Here is a 15,486-nt window from a genome sequence, read left to right as displayed (position 1 = left end):
TTTGGACTGTATAAGTGCTCTGGCTAGTATGAGGCAACTATTCGTGGAGAGCAGAGGTCTACATGCCCTGATCAGCTTACCTGTGTAGGCAGTGGCTGAGGCAGTCATATTGATTTGTTTGGAGAGGTTAGTGTTGGTGTCTAGATAGAAACCGAGGGTTTTTACATTTTTCATGATGGGAATAGTGTTACCATCAATGTTTAAGCTAGTATAGCTGGGGCTGAGTTTCAGGATAGTTTTGGGGGATCCGACAAGGAGCAGTTCAGTCTTATCATCATTCAGACAGAGGCCATGTGTGGCCATCCATGCCTGAATAATGGTGAAGACTTCATTAATCCGGCTGATGTCTGAATTGTAGTTACCGGATAGAGTTAGGAGTATCTGGGTGTCATCTGCTTAGTTTGTGTAGGTGACACCCAGATGGTCCAGCTTGTCGAATAGAGGCTTTGTAAATATGTTATACAAAATAGGCGAAACAAAAGAGCCTTGTGGGACACCACAGGTAATGGGAATCGGGTCGGCCGCTGCTAGCGGTGAGAAGACACGCATGGTCCGGTTAGCAAGGAAGGATTAGATCCATATGACCGCAGCGTGGGAGAAGTGTGCTGCCGAGGACAGGTGGTTACATAGGATTTTGTCGTCAACCAAGTCAAAGGCAGCAGAGAGGTCTAAGGGAAGGAGGATGGCAGCCCTACCTTTATCTTTGAGTTCATCAATCTGACTTTTGAGGTGAACAAGGGCTGTTTTCGTTCCATGTTGAGGAAGAAAGCCTGATTGACGAATTCCTAATAGTTGGTTTATTTCTAAGTAGTCTTGAATTTGTATGTAGGCCCCTCTATCGAGAATTTTTAGTAAGAACGGGACGGTGGTGATAGGTCTATAGTTGGTGGGTATGGACGGGTCAAGTGCTTGTTTTTTTAACAGTGGGACAGAATTGCTAGTAAATGACAGGTTTATTAGTTTGGTGATGAAGGGGGAAAGATCCCTGGCTGCGTCTTTTATGATCTGAGCGGGGCAGCTGTCCACTTTACAGTTCGAAGGTTTCAAGGAGGCTATACTTTTTTGTACTTCGGGTATAGTTACCTTTTTTGAATGTGAAACCTGAGTTGATAACACTGGGCCGTGGTGGGGTTGGGCTGGATGTTGAGCCATACGTGAGGTGTTGTCGTTTGGTTTCAATTTTGGTTTGGAGCCCCGTGATTTTGTTGGTGAGGGCATTCTGGATACCTGTGCACCAGGCTTTATCCTTAATGCAGGTCTCTATGGGGGGATTAGGGTTTTCTAGTTCATTTAAGATGTTGAATAGTTCTCTCGTGCTAGAGCCTGCCTGAGTTATCCTGGAGTTGAAGGATTCTTTTTTAGCACATATTATCTCCTTTTTGTAGAGAGCGGTGATATTAGTGAGATTAGTTCTATTCTCTGATGAGGGAGCTGTTTTCCACAATGTTTCAAGTTTGCTTTTTTGATGTCTGAGTAGTTTGAGTTCTGGTGTGTACCAGGAGGTCAGGTGAGCTTTTGGTTTCCCTTTACGCATTTTCAGCGGGGCGATTATGTCGATAGCTTTAGACATGGAATCGTTGTAGGTGTTGACCAACAGATTCAAGTCAGCTGTGACTGGTAGTGCGTTCAAAGTGGGGACTACCAGGGGTATTAGTGCTTCAGCTGTAATGTTAGTCTTATTCCTTGTTGGGCAGGCTTGTGAAATAAAAGTCTTTTTGGGCACTAGGTTATTGATGTTGATATCTAGTGAAAGGAGATGGTGATTCGTCCGGATCCGTCTTGTCATGTTGCAGTCAACACTGACTGGGGTTGATCAAGCAAACGCACACTCGACAACATGACTCTTGTCCAAAGATAGAGGGAGACAGAGACAAGGACAAGGAATGAGACAGCGAGAGGCGGAGAGAGAGAGAGAGAGAGAGAGAGAGAGAGAGAGTGAGCAAGAGATGGAGAAGAAAGATAGAAAGAGAGAGGCAGCGAGAGTGGAGTGTTTAATTCCCAATTGTGGTTTGATACACCGGGTACAGTACATTTATTTTTATTATGCTTGGAATTAAAATAAATTGAATACACTCAACACGGGCATTAATGTAAAATAAAATTAGGAAACCTTAGGTTTAATGGACACAGAAAGCAGGATTGAAGTGAACCGTCAATACTACCACTCAAATGGGTGATTCTGAAAAGCATTTATTAAAAATAAAGTACAGTATTTAATTTGGAGATTACGTATAGGTTAAGCCTGGACATTTGATGGTGACCATAGGAAGCTTAAACAAACTTACCACTTCACTGTGTTTTTGAAAACACTTCAAATTCCACTTGTTGGCCCTTGACATTTCTTCAACAATATTTACAAGTTAATTGGGATGTACAATCTATGGTCCTGTTTCAATATCTTCAAAAGTCTTTTTTTTACATTTTTTGTATATTAAAATACCGACTTTCCTGTGTATTGCTGTAAAATAAATCTTGAGTGGACACAACCTTGGAGGAAAAAACAAGATGCTGCCATTCCCATGATGTGTTACTATGCATCTGTGATATTAATTGTAGTACGACCAATTTGAACAAATATCTACCTTGGAACTGAAGGGTGAAACAAATCAAGACTTTTACATGTTTTTGAACAGTTTGGCATGGAGCAAAGTCATAACAAATACGTGGAACAGAAGTTTTGCAGTGTCGCTGCTATTGTGATCACACAATGCTTAACGTGGGAACTTAAACAGGACAGGCAAAGAAAGAAAATTTGCATTGAGGAAAAATTATAAATGTAAGTCAGAGTTGTTACTTATTTCTTTATAGTCATTTCACTACAATGAACAAACTTAACACCAAAATATAGTACACATTCATGGAACTAGAAATGTAATAGTATTTGCAATTCCTAGTGGATAGGAGTATCTTGCATCGGGAGATATCTGTGTTTATTCGTAGTCCTTTCATTAATAGCTGCGATAGGGATGCTTCTAACAAGGGATTCAGTGAGTTCAAAGGCCCTCACATGGGAAGGCTCAACCTTTGTTCCCTTATTGTAAGCTATGGATTGTTTCTGCACTAGCTATGTACACTTTTCTTCTATCTACATCTCCCATCAGCCCTATCCAGCACAGTCAATGGAGAGGAATCATGGGAATCGTAGGCCGAGACATCATTAGAGCTGCATGTTGCACCCCGTTAATCCAGGGGGTTCACGACGACTATCAGCATGCACCTTAGCAAATCACACTTAAGTACCACCTTTACTTTGATCAAGAAGAAAACAGAGTGAGAGAAAGGGTTTAGCAGAGGCACACGGTGCTGCACATTTGCGGCTTCCTTTAAATACGAATGAAGGCCAAGCATAGATTAAGATTTACTTGTTTTTTTTTATTTATTTGGGGGGTTTCAACGCCTGGGTGCCCTTTTTCTGCTTCCTGCCTAGCTCCCCCACTGCCCCACCGTACATTCACTCAACTGAAACTCCTGCGGCTCCTCCTCTGTCTCGCTGTGCCTGTCAGTCCCTGTGTGCACTCGTGTGCGTCGTCGCAGGGGCTGACAGTTCAATTTACTAAGAACGCTCCATGCGGTCACAGAGCGGTCTTTCTAAATCGGTCTTTTTTGGAAAATATCTTTATATAAAGATCTTTTTACTTACTACCAAGAGTTTTGCATAGCATCGCTACGCATGGGGTGAAGGGTGTTCGTTGTGGGGTACATTTTGTAAACCAGCATCCTAGGGAAGGATAACATTTATGCTGAGTGGTTGAAGAGGGAGATGATGCAGAGCTGTGTGATGCAGAGGGGTCGGGGGCACGGTGGGGGTGACATGCATTTTAATTCCTCCACGTATAACATTCCACAAGTTTATGTTAATGCGTTTAATAACCACATTATCTTTTTTAACATTTGCATTGTATTCCAAGATAAACCATGTTGAAATCCATGAATTTCTTGTAAATTAAATCTTCACTTAATGCAAATCGTTATCCAGTATCTCATCTACATGGTATATTACCAATCGATGCCATGAACCTGCATATTCATGATTGGGAGTGTATCATACACGGGACCCCAGAAGAAAACAGCCCATCATCTGAAACGGTTTTAAAATCAGTGGGACGAGCGGATGCTGCCCTTGAATCTCTATCCAGGCCTCTCAATTTGGTTGATTCACTAAAATGGTCTTTTGATCTTCAAAATATGGGCCTGATTCCCAATAGTTGAGCTTTAGAAATTCAGGAGATGTCCATGAAGACCTCGGATTTGCACCTGCTACCTTATACCTGATTCTCAAAGCTTTGAAGGGAGTCACTCTGGAGATACTTGGGGAATCTCAGAGATGCCCTTAAACAAATATTTGTGAAACCGATGACACCTTGTCAAATTACAAGGGAAATATGTGAGTAGATTGATGGCATGGAGGCAAATCTTTGGTACTTCTCTTTTTTCTTATTTATTAAATAGGAGGAATAACATGATAATGAAACAATCTACAGCTCGCAGAACCTTCCTTGGTGGTCAGTTCACAGTTGACAGGATACTGTTCTCCCCTCCAAGAACGATGATCATTGGTGAATCAATACCACCCATCCAAGGTTGCCCCTTCAGCGCCACAGTGGTGGGATTGCTGAACTGGTCGTCTCTGGACTTTCACCATAGTTGTCATCTAAATGATGCCATCTTAGCTTATTGGAGATGTTCCACATTACCAATGTACTTTTAATTCATACTCCATGGAAATCCTGCACTTAAAGCCGCAGTATACTTAAAATCATCAATGTGAACCCTTCAGTCTGAAGCCACCAGTCAAGACAAGCCTCACCAAGCTCCTCAAATAGCCACATTTGTAAATATATGCCTTTTGAGGCCATCCCCAGGTTAATGGCATCCAAAAAAAGTGTACATACCAATGTTCAGATAATCTCTTGGTCTCGTTCTCCTTTTCAACCATTATATATATATATATATATATATATATATATATATATATATATATATATATATATATATATATATATATATATATATATATATATATATTCCATGAATGAACACAATCAGAGAGAAAGCCTGCAGATCATAGGCACTAGCCAAAATGTATGTATGAATATATGACTGTATGAAAATGAATGCAAGTACCAACATTTTTCACAATACGAACACACTGTGGGTGGGGTCACTCTACATTGCTATTCCATAGTTTTTTAGCCCAGTGCATTCAATTGCTTTCTATTTCCACAAAACAATAATTTGTGTATATATCTTGCACTCCACCTATAAGTGGCTGATTCACAAAGAAATTACTGGAAGTACTTCTTGCTTGGTCCGGGAAAGAGAAAAATAAGTTACTCTTAGTGACTACTATGTGAAACAGACACTCTCCGGTTTCCAATCAATTACTGCTTTATGAATTGACCCCTATAGGCAATGAGTATGATGTAACAACTGCATTATTATTTATCATGCCTTTAGTAACTTAGTGTGTTGAACACACAAGTTCAGGGACAGCAAGGTAGCCACATTTTGGTGGCCTGAAAAGAAAAGATAAAGTTAGGAGTAAGACAGAGTTACTACCAGTAACTTCTTTGTGAATTAAAAACTCTCTGTCCAAGATAAGTCAAGACTACTGCATTTTAGCAATCTGCCATCCCTTTTTTAAGACCTGATTTGGTTGTCCCTTCTGCTTTAATAAAAACAACTGAAAATGCCTCAGTTAGAAATGTAGCAACTTTTTAAATATATTAACAAATGCAATTTGATATTCAGGCTTTTTCTTGAAACCCTGCACATCTGGGAACCTTCCCCGCAATGGGCTGTTGAGTCCAGCAGTAATGAAAAAAACAGATAATGTATTTGCCAACATCTCACACCTTACTCACATCTCTATGAGTAAGGGCGATTGAGTCTCACACTGATTTCCGCCTGGTTCCTCTGAGGCCACTGAGATGTCTCCTACATGGTTGGTTAGTGAACACAGTGCATAGAAGAAAGACAATTGGGAGAAAAAGCAATAAAATCACCTCATTCAATCAATCAACCCTTGGAAAAAGGAAGACGGTAAGACCCACTCTAAATGTATAAGGTCATATTGGTTCACCCCTCATGATGGCTTTCTTAATACCTTCAACCTTGGAATCTACACAATTCTTCTTCTCCTTTGTAGAATAGTTACTCGGTCTAACAACCTTCATAGTGATCATTTCTATTTATTGACAGCAATAACGACCTGCCATGACAGTAACTCAGGAGCTGCGTCACACTCTAACTTGCTTAGTCTCCGTTGTGAGGGTAGGTTGCCGCAGAGTGCCACCTATTGGAATCCCTCTTCATGCTGTGTGCTTGTGGTCTGAGACTGCAGGTCCGACTCATGGCCAGCTTGACGGTCCCGTAGGATATAGGTTTTCACAATATGCACATAGGTTACTTTGAAAGTCTCAATTTTGAAAGCGTAAACAATGGGGTTCATGACTGAATTTGAATGAGACAACAAGATCGCCAGATAAGCCACGGCTTCTGCTATTTGACATCGGCGGCAAAAAAACAACATGCAGTTCATGATACACAACGGCAACCAGCACAAAGAAAACAGGAGTAGGACGAGGGCCAGTGACTGGGCCGTTTTCTTCTCCTTGTTATAATATTTGCTGTTGTCTTTGCTGTTTGAGACATTTTGATTCAATAGTTGCCGGATCCTATAAAAGATTTCTGTATACAGAATAAACATAAGAATTAAAGGTATGAGAATCCACCCAAAGGAGCTGAAGTACACCATGAAATCCATGCTGACAACTGAGGTGAAGGCGCAAGCCACGTAATGGGAATCTCGCCCTTCCAGTGCCAAACGTCGTTGCTGGTTCCAGCCAAACATCGGTAAAAGACCCATGAGCGACGACACCAACCAGCAAACTCCGACCGCCAGCCAAATTCTTCTCTGGGTGACCACAAACCTGTACCTGTTAAGTATTCATGCAATAAACTTTAGAAGAGCTGTCAGGAGATAGCGGGAACAGAGGAACATTGTAGTGACAATAAGGCACCAGATGGAAGAGGACATATTATGTGTATAAAGGTACAGGTTTGGGATACATGGTTTTTGCGCTACCTTGAATTATTTTGGCTCCCTTGTTTATTAAATGTCAACTTGAAAGAGTGAAATGTTACAATTTGAGATTTATTGTTGTTTCTGTATCTAATTTGTCTCTCAATTTGTCTCTCTACATGTGTTTCACCGTTCCAATAAATTTTAGAACGGATCTTCAGGAGAGGTTTTATACAGACATATTCATTCAAAAATGCCCTTATTGCCTAATTCCATCTCTAGACACTGCAAACTTCCACCTTAGCATGTGACCCCTTATCGTCCAGGGTCCACTGCCTCCACTGTTTCCTACTCTATTGTACCATATTTCTCTCCTATATTAAACTCTTTACATGCATACAGACCACACAAGTGTATGTAGATAATGTTCTTGCAGTCTACTGAAGGGCATTATCAAACCGGTGACCTATTGTGAAGCTGAATGGAATCCTACAGAGGCCAGTGTTTCTAGGGAACCAGAGAATCTGGTCTGAATTGGAATGAGCCACTCAGCCCTTTCCTTGATTCCTGGTTGGGTATTTCCTTGTGCATCCAATAACATGAACACCAGATGACTACCAGTGGTGCTGTGCGGGTGGAAGAGCAAAACACGTTTGTCTTCCTACCTCTCATTTTATCTGAGGAGGATGCCTTTAAGGCTCGTTAGTCCATATCATGCTTACTGGTCCAGTCACATCAATCACTTTCCAAACAGGGGGTGGGTAGAATATTTGAGTAATATGTGTCTTTCTTCCAACCATGACTCTATGTTCGCTTTGAACAATGCCTAACATGTTACCTCACCAGCAACGAAAATGTACAACTACACCTACATAGACGTTGCATTGAAAAGCCATTTGATTTCACCAGCAAAGTACATTTTGGGCAAGGGAGGTTTGCGGCAATTCTCCAAATACAGAATGACGAGTGGATAGAATGTTACAGCGTGTAGTCAGATGAACTATCTCACTCAATTGACAGCACTGACCGTGTCAAAGTCCCCGCCTTGATTTCAGGATCTCGATGGGTGAGGCTAAGGGAGTCAAGAGCCTCCCTCAGATAGTACATTAGTACCTCGGGGGTGGTATGGGCAGAAAAACCTGACTGCCCCCACTTAGCCCCCATCACAAGACAATCATCAGTCTCGACCATAACAGGAGCTGTCGCAAGCAGGAACATGTCATATACCACCAGAAACTGGATTGACTCCGGAAAACGTTTAGAAAGAAGGGAACAGTGTGTGAGGGACCATGAGGGCCAGGCCCAAAATATTTTGAACATTTTATTTTGGAACTAGAACTTTAAAGCTATAAAAACAGTAGACGGGAGTGAGGGCATGCAACTCAAATGTTTGAGTCTGATGGAACAGGGAATTAGACATTATCCCGATCCTTCTTGAGAGAACAATTTTGGTTGGAACTTTGATTTGTTCCGGAAGGATATTTTTGTAAGATCAATGCACTTGCACTAGGGGAAATGACGTCAGGCCTTGTATGCTAGTTACTTCTTTGTTTGATCATTCGGAAACTTCAAAGCCTAAGAATGACTACTGTAGTCCCCTTGTTCCCTTCCTGCCTTGACGTGCTTTGACGCACTTCCCTTGTGTTTAAGCGCTGTACAAATAAACAGTTACAATTACAATTACAACCTAAAGTGAAGGGAGAGAGGCCAGCCTAAATGCATCTTACATGGAGAACAGATTAGTTAGGAGTTCTGCCCGAGTTACTGTACTATTTTTTGGCTTTCCACCAATACCTTTAACTGTTAGCAATGACATTAGCTTAAATGTTCTGAGCTACCTTAAAGTAGTCCCAGATTGTGTTTGTTGGGTGGGGGGAAGCAGATACTATCTAAGAACTCAAGTTGGCCAGAGGGACCAACCTTTCCTTGAGTGGTCACTGGATGGGTAAAATGCCAAACAACACCAACAAGCTATATATCCCTCTTCCCTTCCCATCTCTCTCCTATCTTCACTTCCCATGTGAATAGTTTTTGGCTTATAGGCCGTGCATCAATCTATGTTCTGTTAGAGAAATTAATTCATTGTGCAACCCTATTGCTCAGGTCCAGAAATCACTGTAAGTTTCAAAACAGACGCAAGTTTCTGCTATGTCTGAAATGCCCCCCCTCCCCCTCCCACCCCCCTCCAATCCCCTTCACATTCTGGGGATCCCCACCCTTTCTTTTCGGCCATTCCTCAAAATGTGTAACTTGATCATTTGTTTTTTTATTAAAAATTATTTAGTTTGACATCAAACTTTACATTTTTACAGAAATGTTCTTTCAATCACAGTCACCTTTGATTCAACAAGAGAAAACTAATAAAAAAAGAAAAAATAGACAGCTAAAGAGAATACGATAAAGTTTAAAAAGAGCAGGGGAAAACTAAAGGAGAGACATGATTTCTTTTGTAATTTGATAATCTGGCATAGAACTGTTTGAGAGTGTTTGTTTGTTTGTTTTATTTGTATTTATATAGCGTGCAACAGCCCGTGAGCATTGTGGTACTTGTTGTAGGAACAAAGCTTAGTTACATACACTATAATATAGACATTTGTTACATATTGAGCAATTGAGTGCAGAGGTGCAATATATATACAAAGATTACATTCTAATATATTACATGTGATTTTATATTACAATTACATGTTAGGCGCACAGGCAATGGTAGGAGTGTTAGTTAAGGAGAGTGGTTTTAAGTTTATTGCGGAAGACAGAGATGGAATTTTCAGCTCTGAGGGTGGCCGGGAGTGAGTTCCCTAGTTTGGGCGCAATGTAAGAAAAGCCTAGCTCTGTGGTTTCTCTTAATGCGTGGTATGTGTAGCTAGTTGGAGTACTGAGTTCTGGCAGTGCACGTGGAAGCGGTTCTTGATATGGCTTCAGATAGGTATGTGGGAGCAGTGTTGTTGATGCATCTGTGCGTGATAGTAACGATTTTGAGAGTAATGCGGTCTTTGACCTGTAATCATCGTGCTGTTTGTTTGGCATGGGATGTATGGTCTCTTCTGGGGATGCTCATAGCGGCTCTTAGGGCATTGTTTTGTGTGGTTGGTAGTCTGTGGATGTTTTTAGTGGAGGTTCCAGCTAGGAGAGCATTGCAATAATCGAGTTTGGCGCCTATCTTTGCTCTGGCTATTGCCAAACAGTTGGGAGCAGACAGGTAGGGTTTAATGTCATTGATAAGTTTGGTGCTGTGGGCTGATGCCGAGGCTATGGCGCTGACATGTTTGTCCATCGCTAAGTTTGCGTCAATGTAGACACCTAAAGTCTTAAGGACGATACAGTGATGGTGGAGTTATCTATGTTAAAGTTGGCGTATTGGTGGTTTAGCTTTGTTATTGTGTTCTTCTGACCTAGGATAAGGATTTCAGCTTTTTCCCCGTTAAGATAGAGGCCATTGACCACCATCCATGCTTGGATGGTCGCATAGATGTCATGAAGGGCAGTGACATCTTGGTGATAGAGACCTGATAGTGGTATGAGTACTTGTGTGTCGTCTGCATAATTGGTATATGCAACACCCAGTGCATCAAGTAGGTCGAAAAGAGGTTTTGTGAAGAGGTTATAGAGGGTGGGAACTGTGCATGATCCTTGGGGGACACAATTGCAATTGATGGTGGTGGGGTCGGCGTTAGCTGTGTTGGAGAAAACCTTCATGGCTCTAACTTCGAGGAAGGATGTGATCCATGATGCTGCTTGTTTAGAGAAGTGGGCTGCCTGAGTGAGATGGGTAGTTAGTGTTTTGTCGTCTACCAGGTCAAAAGCTGCTGATAAATCGAGAAGAAGGAGAAGTGCAGGTTTACCTTTGTCCATGATATGTGCGATTTTATTTTTTAAGTCAAGCAGGGCAGATTCTGTTCCATGCCCCACTCAGAATCCAGATTGCCTTTTACCCAGTATGGCATAGGCTTGAATTTATGATTGTATCTGGTTATGGGCTGCCTTATTCAAGATTTTCAGAAGGAGCGGAACTGTCATTATAGGCCTGTAGTTGTTGGGCCACGCTGGTCAAGTGTTGTTTTTTTGAGGAGGGGACGCACCCACGCTTCTTTGAGACTATTTGGTACAGATCCTGTTTTGGATGATGAGTTAATGAAGGCAGTAATCAAGGGGGGTAGTTCGTTGGCAAATTTCTTGATAATTTTAGGGGGCATATGTCTCCTTTGCAAAGAGATGGTTTGAGATTTTTGATAAGTTCAAGGACCTCGGATTCGGTAGTATCTCTGAAGGTGAATTGGGGCTGTTTGTGGTTAACACTCTTTAAATGAGTTGGGTGGTTGGCCTTTTGTTTAGGGAGGGCTTTGCAGTTGTTGTGAATTTTATCTTGGAGGAGCTTTATTTTATTTAGCATAGCAGAGTGGATGCTGTCACACCAGGCCTTGTCTTTAATTATCTCATCTGTGGTTGCTGGGGGTGTAACTAATTTGTTAAAGATTGTGAATATTTCTTTAGCTTGCGAGTTGGCCTTTGCAATCCTCTCGTTCAAATAGTTTGATTTAGCTGTGATGATAGTTTTTTTTTTATAAAGTAGAGCTATCTGTTTGAAGAGGCTCTTATTGAGGTCACTAGGCTCAGCTTGCCAATTTTTTTGTGATTGATGCTTTTGTGCGCGTAGCATTTGGAGTTCGTCCGAGAACCAAGAGTTGCAGTGAAATTAGTGACTAGTAATAGTGAGTGCTTGACTCTCACTTAAGCAATCACTTCTTACTGAGGGAGGTTACCTTGGACCAGTAAAAATTGATTGGTTGAAATGATTGAACCAATGATTTCAATACACAGTACTTTGGACATAATCTTTGAATTTGTTTTTGTTCACTTTCACCATTATGCACAGAAATAGCTGATCAGGATAAATTAATTGAACAAGGTGGATTAAAACAATGACCATAGATATATTAAGAAAGGTTCTCACCTTGTCGGGATCTTTATCCGGAGATATCGGTCGATGGCTATTGCGAGCAGAGACATGATGGACACGTGCGTGAAGATGATCAGGAGACAGCACATGAACAGACAAGCATAGAAGTGAATTTGGACTTGAAGGCTGACGACGATGGCTAGAGGGGTAACCAGGAATCCCACAGCGACGTCGGCTACTGACAAAGACACAATGAAGTAAAACGTTGTATTTTGAAATCCGGGCATCAGCATAACCGCCCAGATTACCAGGACGTTGCCGATTACGGCGAACACTGCGATGATGGATTCGATCGTGATGTAAACTGCTTGCAAATGTGTCAACGAGACTGTGTCATTGGCCATTTGGAACTAAAGAGAATGGAATAACAGCTTAGGGATGCTCAAGAAGATACAACAAGAATTGTAAATAATTTCGCAAATGGAAACTGCAGAGGAGATCTTCAGATGATGTCTACTGTAAAGGTAAAGTAAAAAAATAAAGTACATTTTATAATTCTTATAGGTAGAAGCCACCCAGGCGTTTCAAGGTTGAGTGAACGGAAATAGAACATATCAACATTTACAGAAAAATAGCAATTATATATGCCTCCAGAATGTTTTTTTAAATAAACAAGTTATATATGTCGTTGCATATTTCGCACCATTATATTTTTCAACTTACATTTTCTCGAAGCTCATCAAATGGGAGTCTTGAAAATAAGCAAGCCTGTACTAATGCAGCAGTAGTCCATAAAATAGGAACACGGAAATTAAGGCAAGGAGTTAATCATTTGTGTGGAATTAAACAAGCGGGATTAAGGTCAGGGGGGGTTGGAAATGAGGTAAAGCAAAGGGTTTGCTAAGAACAGAAGGAAGATTACACTAATATATATAGCCGGGTTAGTTTATCCATCTCAATCCCACACATTGGAAAAGAAGGACATTTAAGCAGAATGCAAACTCTAATACAGAAATAGGACTTATAAATACTCACAACTCGTACTAAAAGATAAGAAGGGTTAAGGATGCTAATGGAAATTAGTTGTTGTGATTAGATATACAACATAATTAGTTTCATAAGGAAATTCACTATACGTGAAAAAAGACAATAGTTTATTTGTAATACTCATAACAAAACAAAATCGTTGGAAATGTGGTCAAGGATAAAGGGAGGGGAAGGCTCATGGGTTGTTAGAAGCGTATATTTGTGAAACTGCTATCAAACTTAATCTCAGCTCTAAATTGGAGTATGTTTTTCAAATTACTATATTTCTATTTCTGTTTTTATTTTGTAGTTAGTATTCACTTCAGTTTACATTTGATGTTTTTTATCGGGAAAATAAAGGAAACCTCGATAGAAATGGCTGCTTCGACGAGGATGGCTACAGACTCTTTAAACATCCTATCTTGGAATTTAAGGGAATTAATAATCCCATAAAGAGAAAAAAAGATACATTCACATTAGAAACATTTAAAGGCAGACATTGCTCTATTATCAGATAAAGCGGCAGATAAGCTGGCTAGCGGAAGGGGATGACAGGTATTCCATTGCTCATATTCTTCAAATTCAAGAGTCATATTAATTCTGATAAAGAAAATTTTTCCATGCACAATACAAAGCTCTAAATCAGATAAAGAGGGGCCAATGCTATCGGTTTATGTGCAGATCCAAGATATGGAATTGACTATATGTAACATTTATGCACCGAATGTTAACAGTGACCCTTTTTTAAGCCAGTTGGGATGTCACCTGCTAGATACAGGAGGTAAACATGTCCTAGGGCTGGAGATTTCAATTTGGTTGTGGATCCTGCTCTTGATCGAAGCAGTTGTATTTTCAGAGATGGTCAAAAAGGGATAGAGAAGCTTTTGGACTGCTCATGCAGGATTTTAGCCTGATAGATATTCGGAGATTGGAACACCCAACAGGGAGAGAATACACATTCCAATCGGGGGAGCATAACATATACATGAGAATAGACAACCTCTTGACCTCAGGAATTCAGGAATAGTGACTCAACTTTATGGGCTGTGAAAAAGGAAGTATAGTGATCTCAGACCATGCACCTGTTATAATGCAGCTCGCACTTGATTATTGTTCAGGAGAATCACATGTTTGGAGAATGTACGCAACAGTACTGAAGGATGAGGAATTGAGGGACATTTGGTAGAAGGAGGTAGTAGAGTATGTTAAGGTTCATTTGAATGGAGAGGTAGAAATTGACACAGTGTGGGAGAGTTTTAAATGTGTCATGCAAGGGGTGCTAATGAGACTTTCTGGAATTAAGAGGAAAAAACAGACAAGGACTTGTTGGCTCTGAGTAAATCTGTTGAGAAATTAGAGAAGGAGGCGATGGGTACAGCGGCTGAGGGGAACAAATTGAAGTTAATGAAAATGAAGTATGACTTAAACAAAATACAAGTGAAAAGGCAGAATGTGCTCTATTCAGGTCAAAATGTACATCTTAAGAGGGAGGAGAGAAGTGTGGTTGTTTGTTGGCTCATCGTCCGAGAGTGAGAGCGGCACACAGAGCAATCTGTGCAATACAGAGGAAAAAGGGTGTGTGAAATTTGTTCCTTTGGGAAATGAATGATGAATTTAGGGGCTTTTATGAGAGCATATACAGTGAGTCCAATACGGTTGAATTAGACCAGATGGACACATTCTTAGCACATCAGACTATTGATTGTCTTACAGAGGCGGAAAATCTTAATTTAGAAAATGCTACATCAAATGCTGAGATTAGGAAACCAATTTGGCATTTGAATATAGGCAAGTGTCCAGGACTAGTTGGCCTACCGGCTGAATTTTACAGAGCAATGCCCAATGATGTTCTGAGTCTACTCAGGGAATAATTCACCCATTGTAATGTTAAGGGAAGTCTTCCACCTACGCTTAGGCACGCCACAATATGTTTAATCCTAAAACCAGGGAGACCTCCTCTGGATCCGGGCAATTACATACCAATCAGTCTAATCAACTCTGATTGCAAAATACTTTCTAAGATCCGAGCAGGTCGAATTGAGAAGGTCTTACTGAAACTGATTCACCCAAATCAGGCAGGATTTATAAAAGGGAGAGTTTCAGCTGCAAATATGCAAACGCTTTTGCTAACCCCAAGGGAGTCAAGTTAATCGATTGTGGAAACAGTTATGTTATCTCTAGATGCTGAAACGGCCTTTGATCGGGTTCATTGCGACTTCTTGTTCAAGACTATGGAGAAAATGAACTTTGTCCCAAAATACTTGAATTGGGTAAAATTGCTTTACAAAAACTCTACGGCTGTGGGGAATACTAATGGGAGAATATGATCTAAATTTGAATTGCAACGTGGTACACATCAGGGTTGTTCTTTGTCCCCCATGCTTTTCGTGATTTTGATTGTACCGATTTCTATTGAACCATTAGCAGCGGCAATCAGAGCAGAGGAGAAAAACGCCGGAATTAACTTCTATGGGATAACGCAGAATGTGTGGCTCAATGCTGATGATCGTCTTTTAGTTGTTCAGGATTTAACATCATC

At 40.8% G+C, this 15,486-nt stretch overlaps 1 protein-coding gene across 1 annotated transcript; it reads right to left on the bottom strand.

Annotated features, from left to right (window-relative positions):
• Positions 1-6,295: 6,295 nt before the first annotated feature.
• Positions 6,296-12,325, bottom strand: LOC138520257 (adenosine receptor A3-like). Its single transcript, XM_069632719.1, has 2 exons — positions 11,976-12,325; positions 6,296-6,938 (listed from the first exon to the last, which is right to left on the bottom strand). Exons 1-2 carry the CDS (start codon positions 12,323-12,325, stop codon positions 6,296-6,298), a joined length of 993 nt encoding a protein of 330 aa, XP_069488820.1.
• Between the last annotated feature and the right edge of the window lie 3,161 nt (positions 12,326-15,486).

The sequence above is a fragment of the Ambystoma mexicanum genome, chromosome 13, assembly GCF_040938575.1.
Source record: "Ambystoma mexicanum isolate Mex_15411 chromosome 13, UKY_AmexF1_1, whole genome shotgun sequence".
NCBI lineage: Eukaryota > Metazoa > Chordata > Amphibia > Caudata > Ambystomatidae > Ambystoma > Ambystoma mexicanum.
This window is presented reverse-complemented; position numbering and strand designations above follow the sequence as displayed.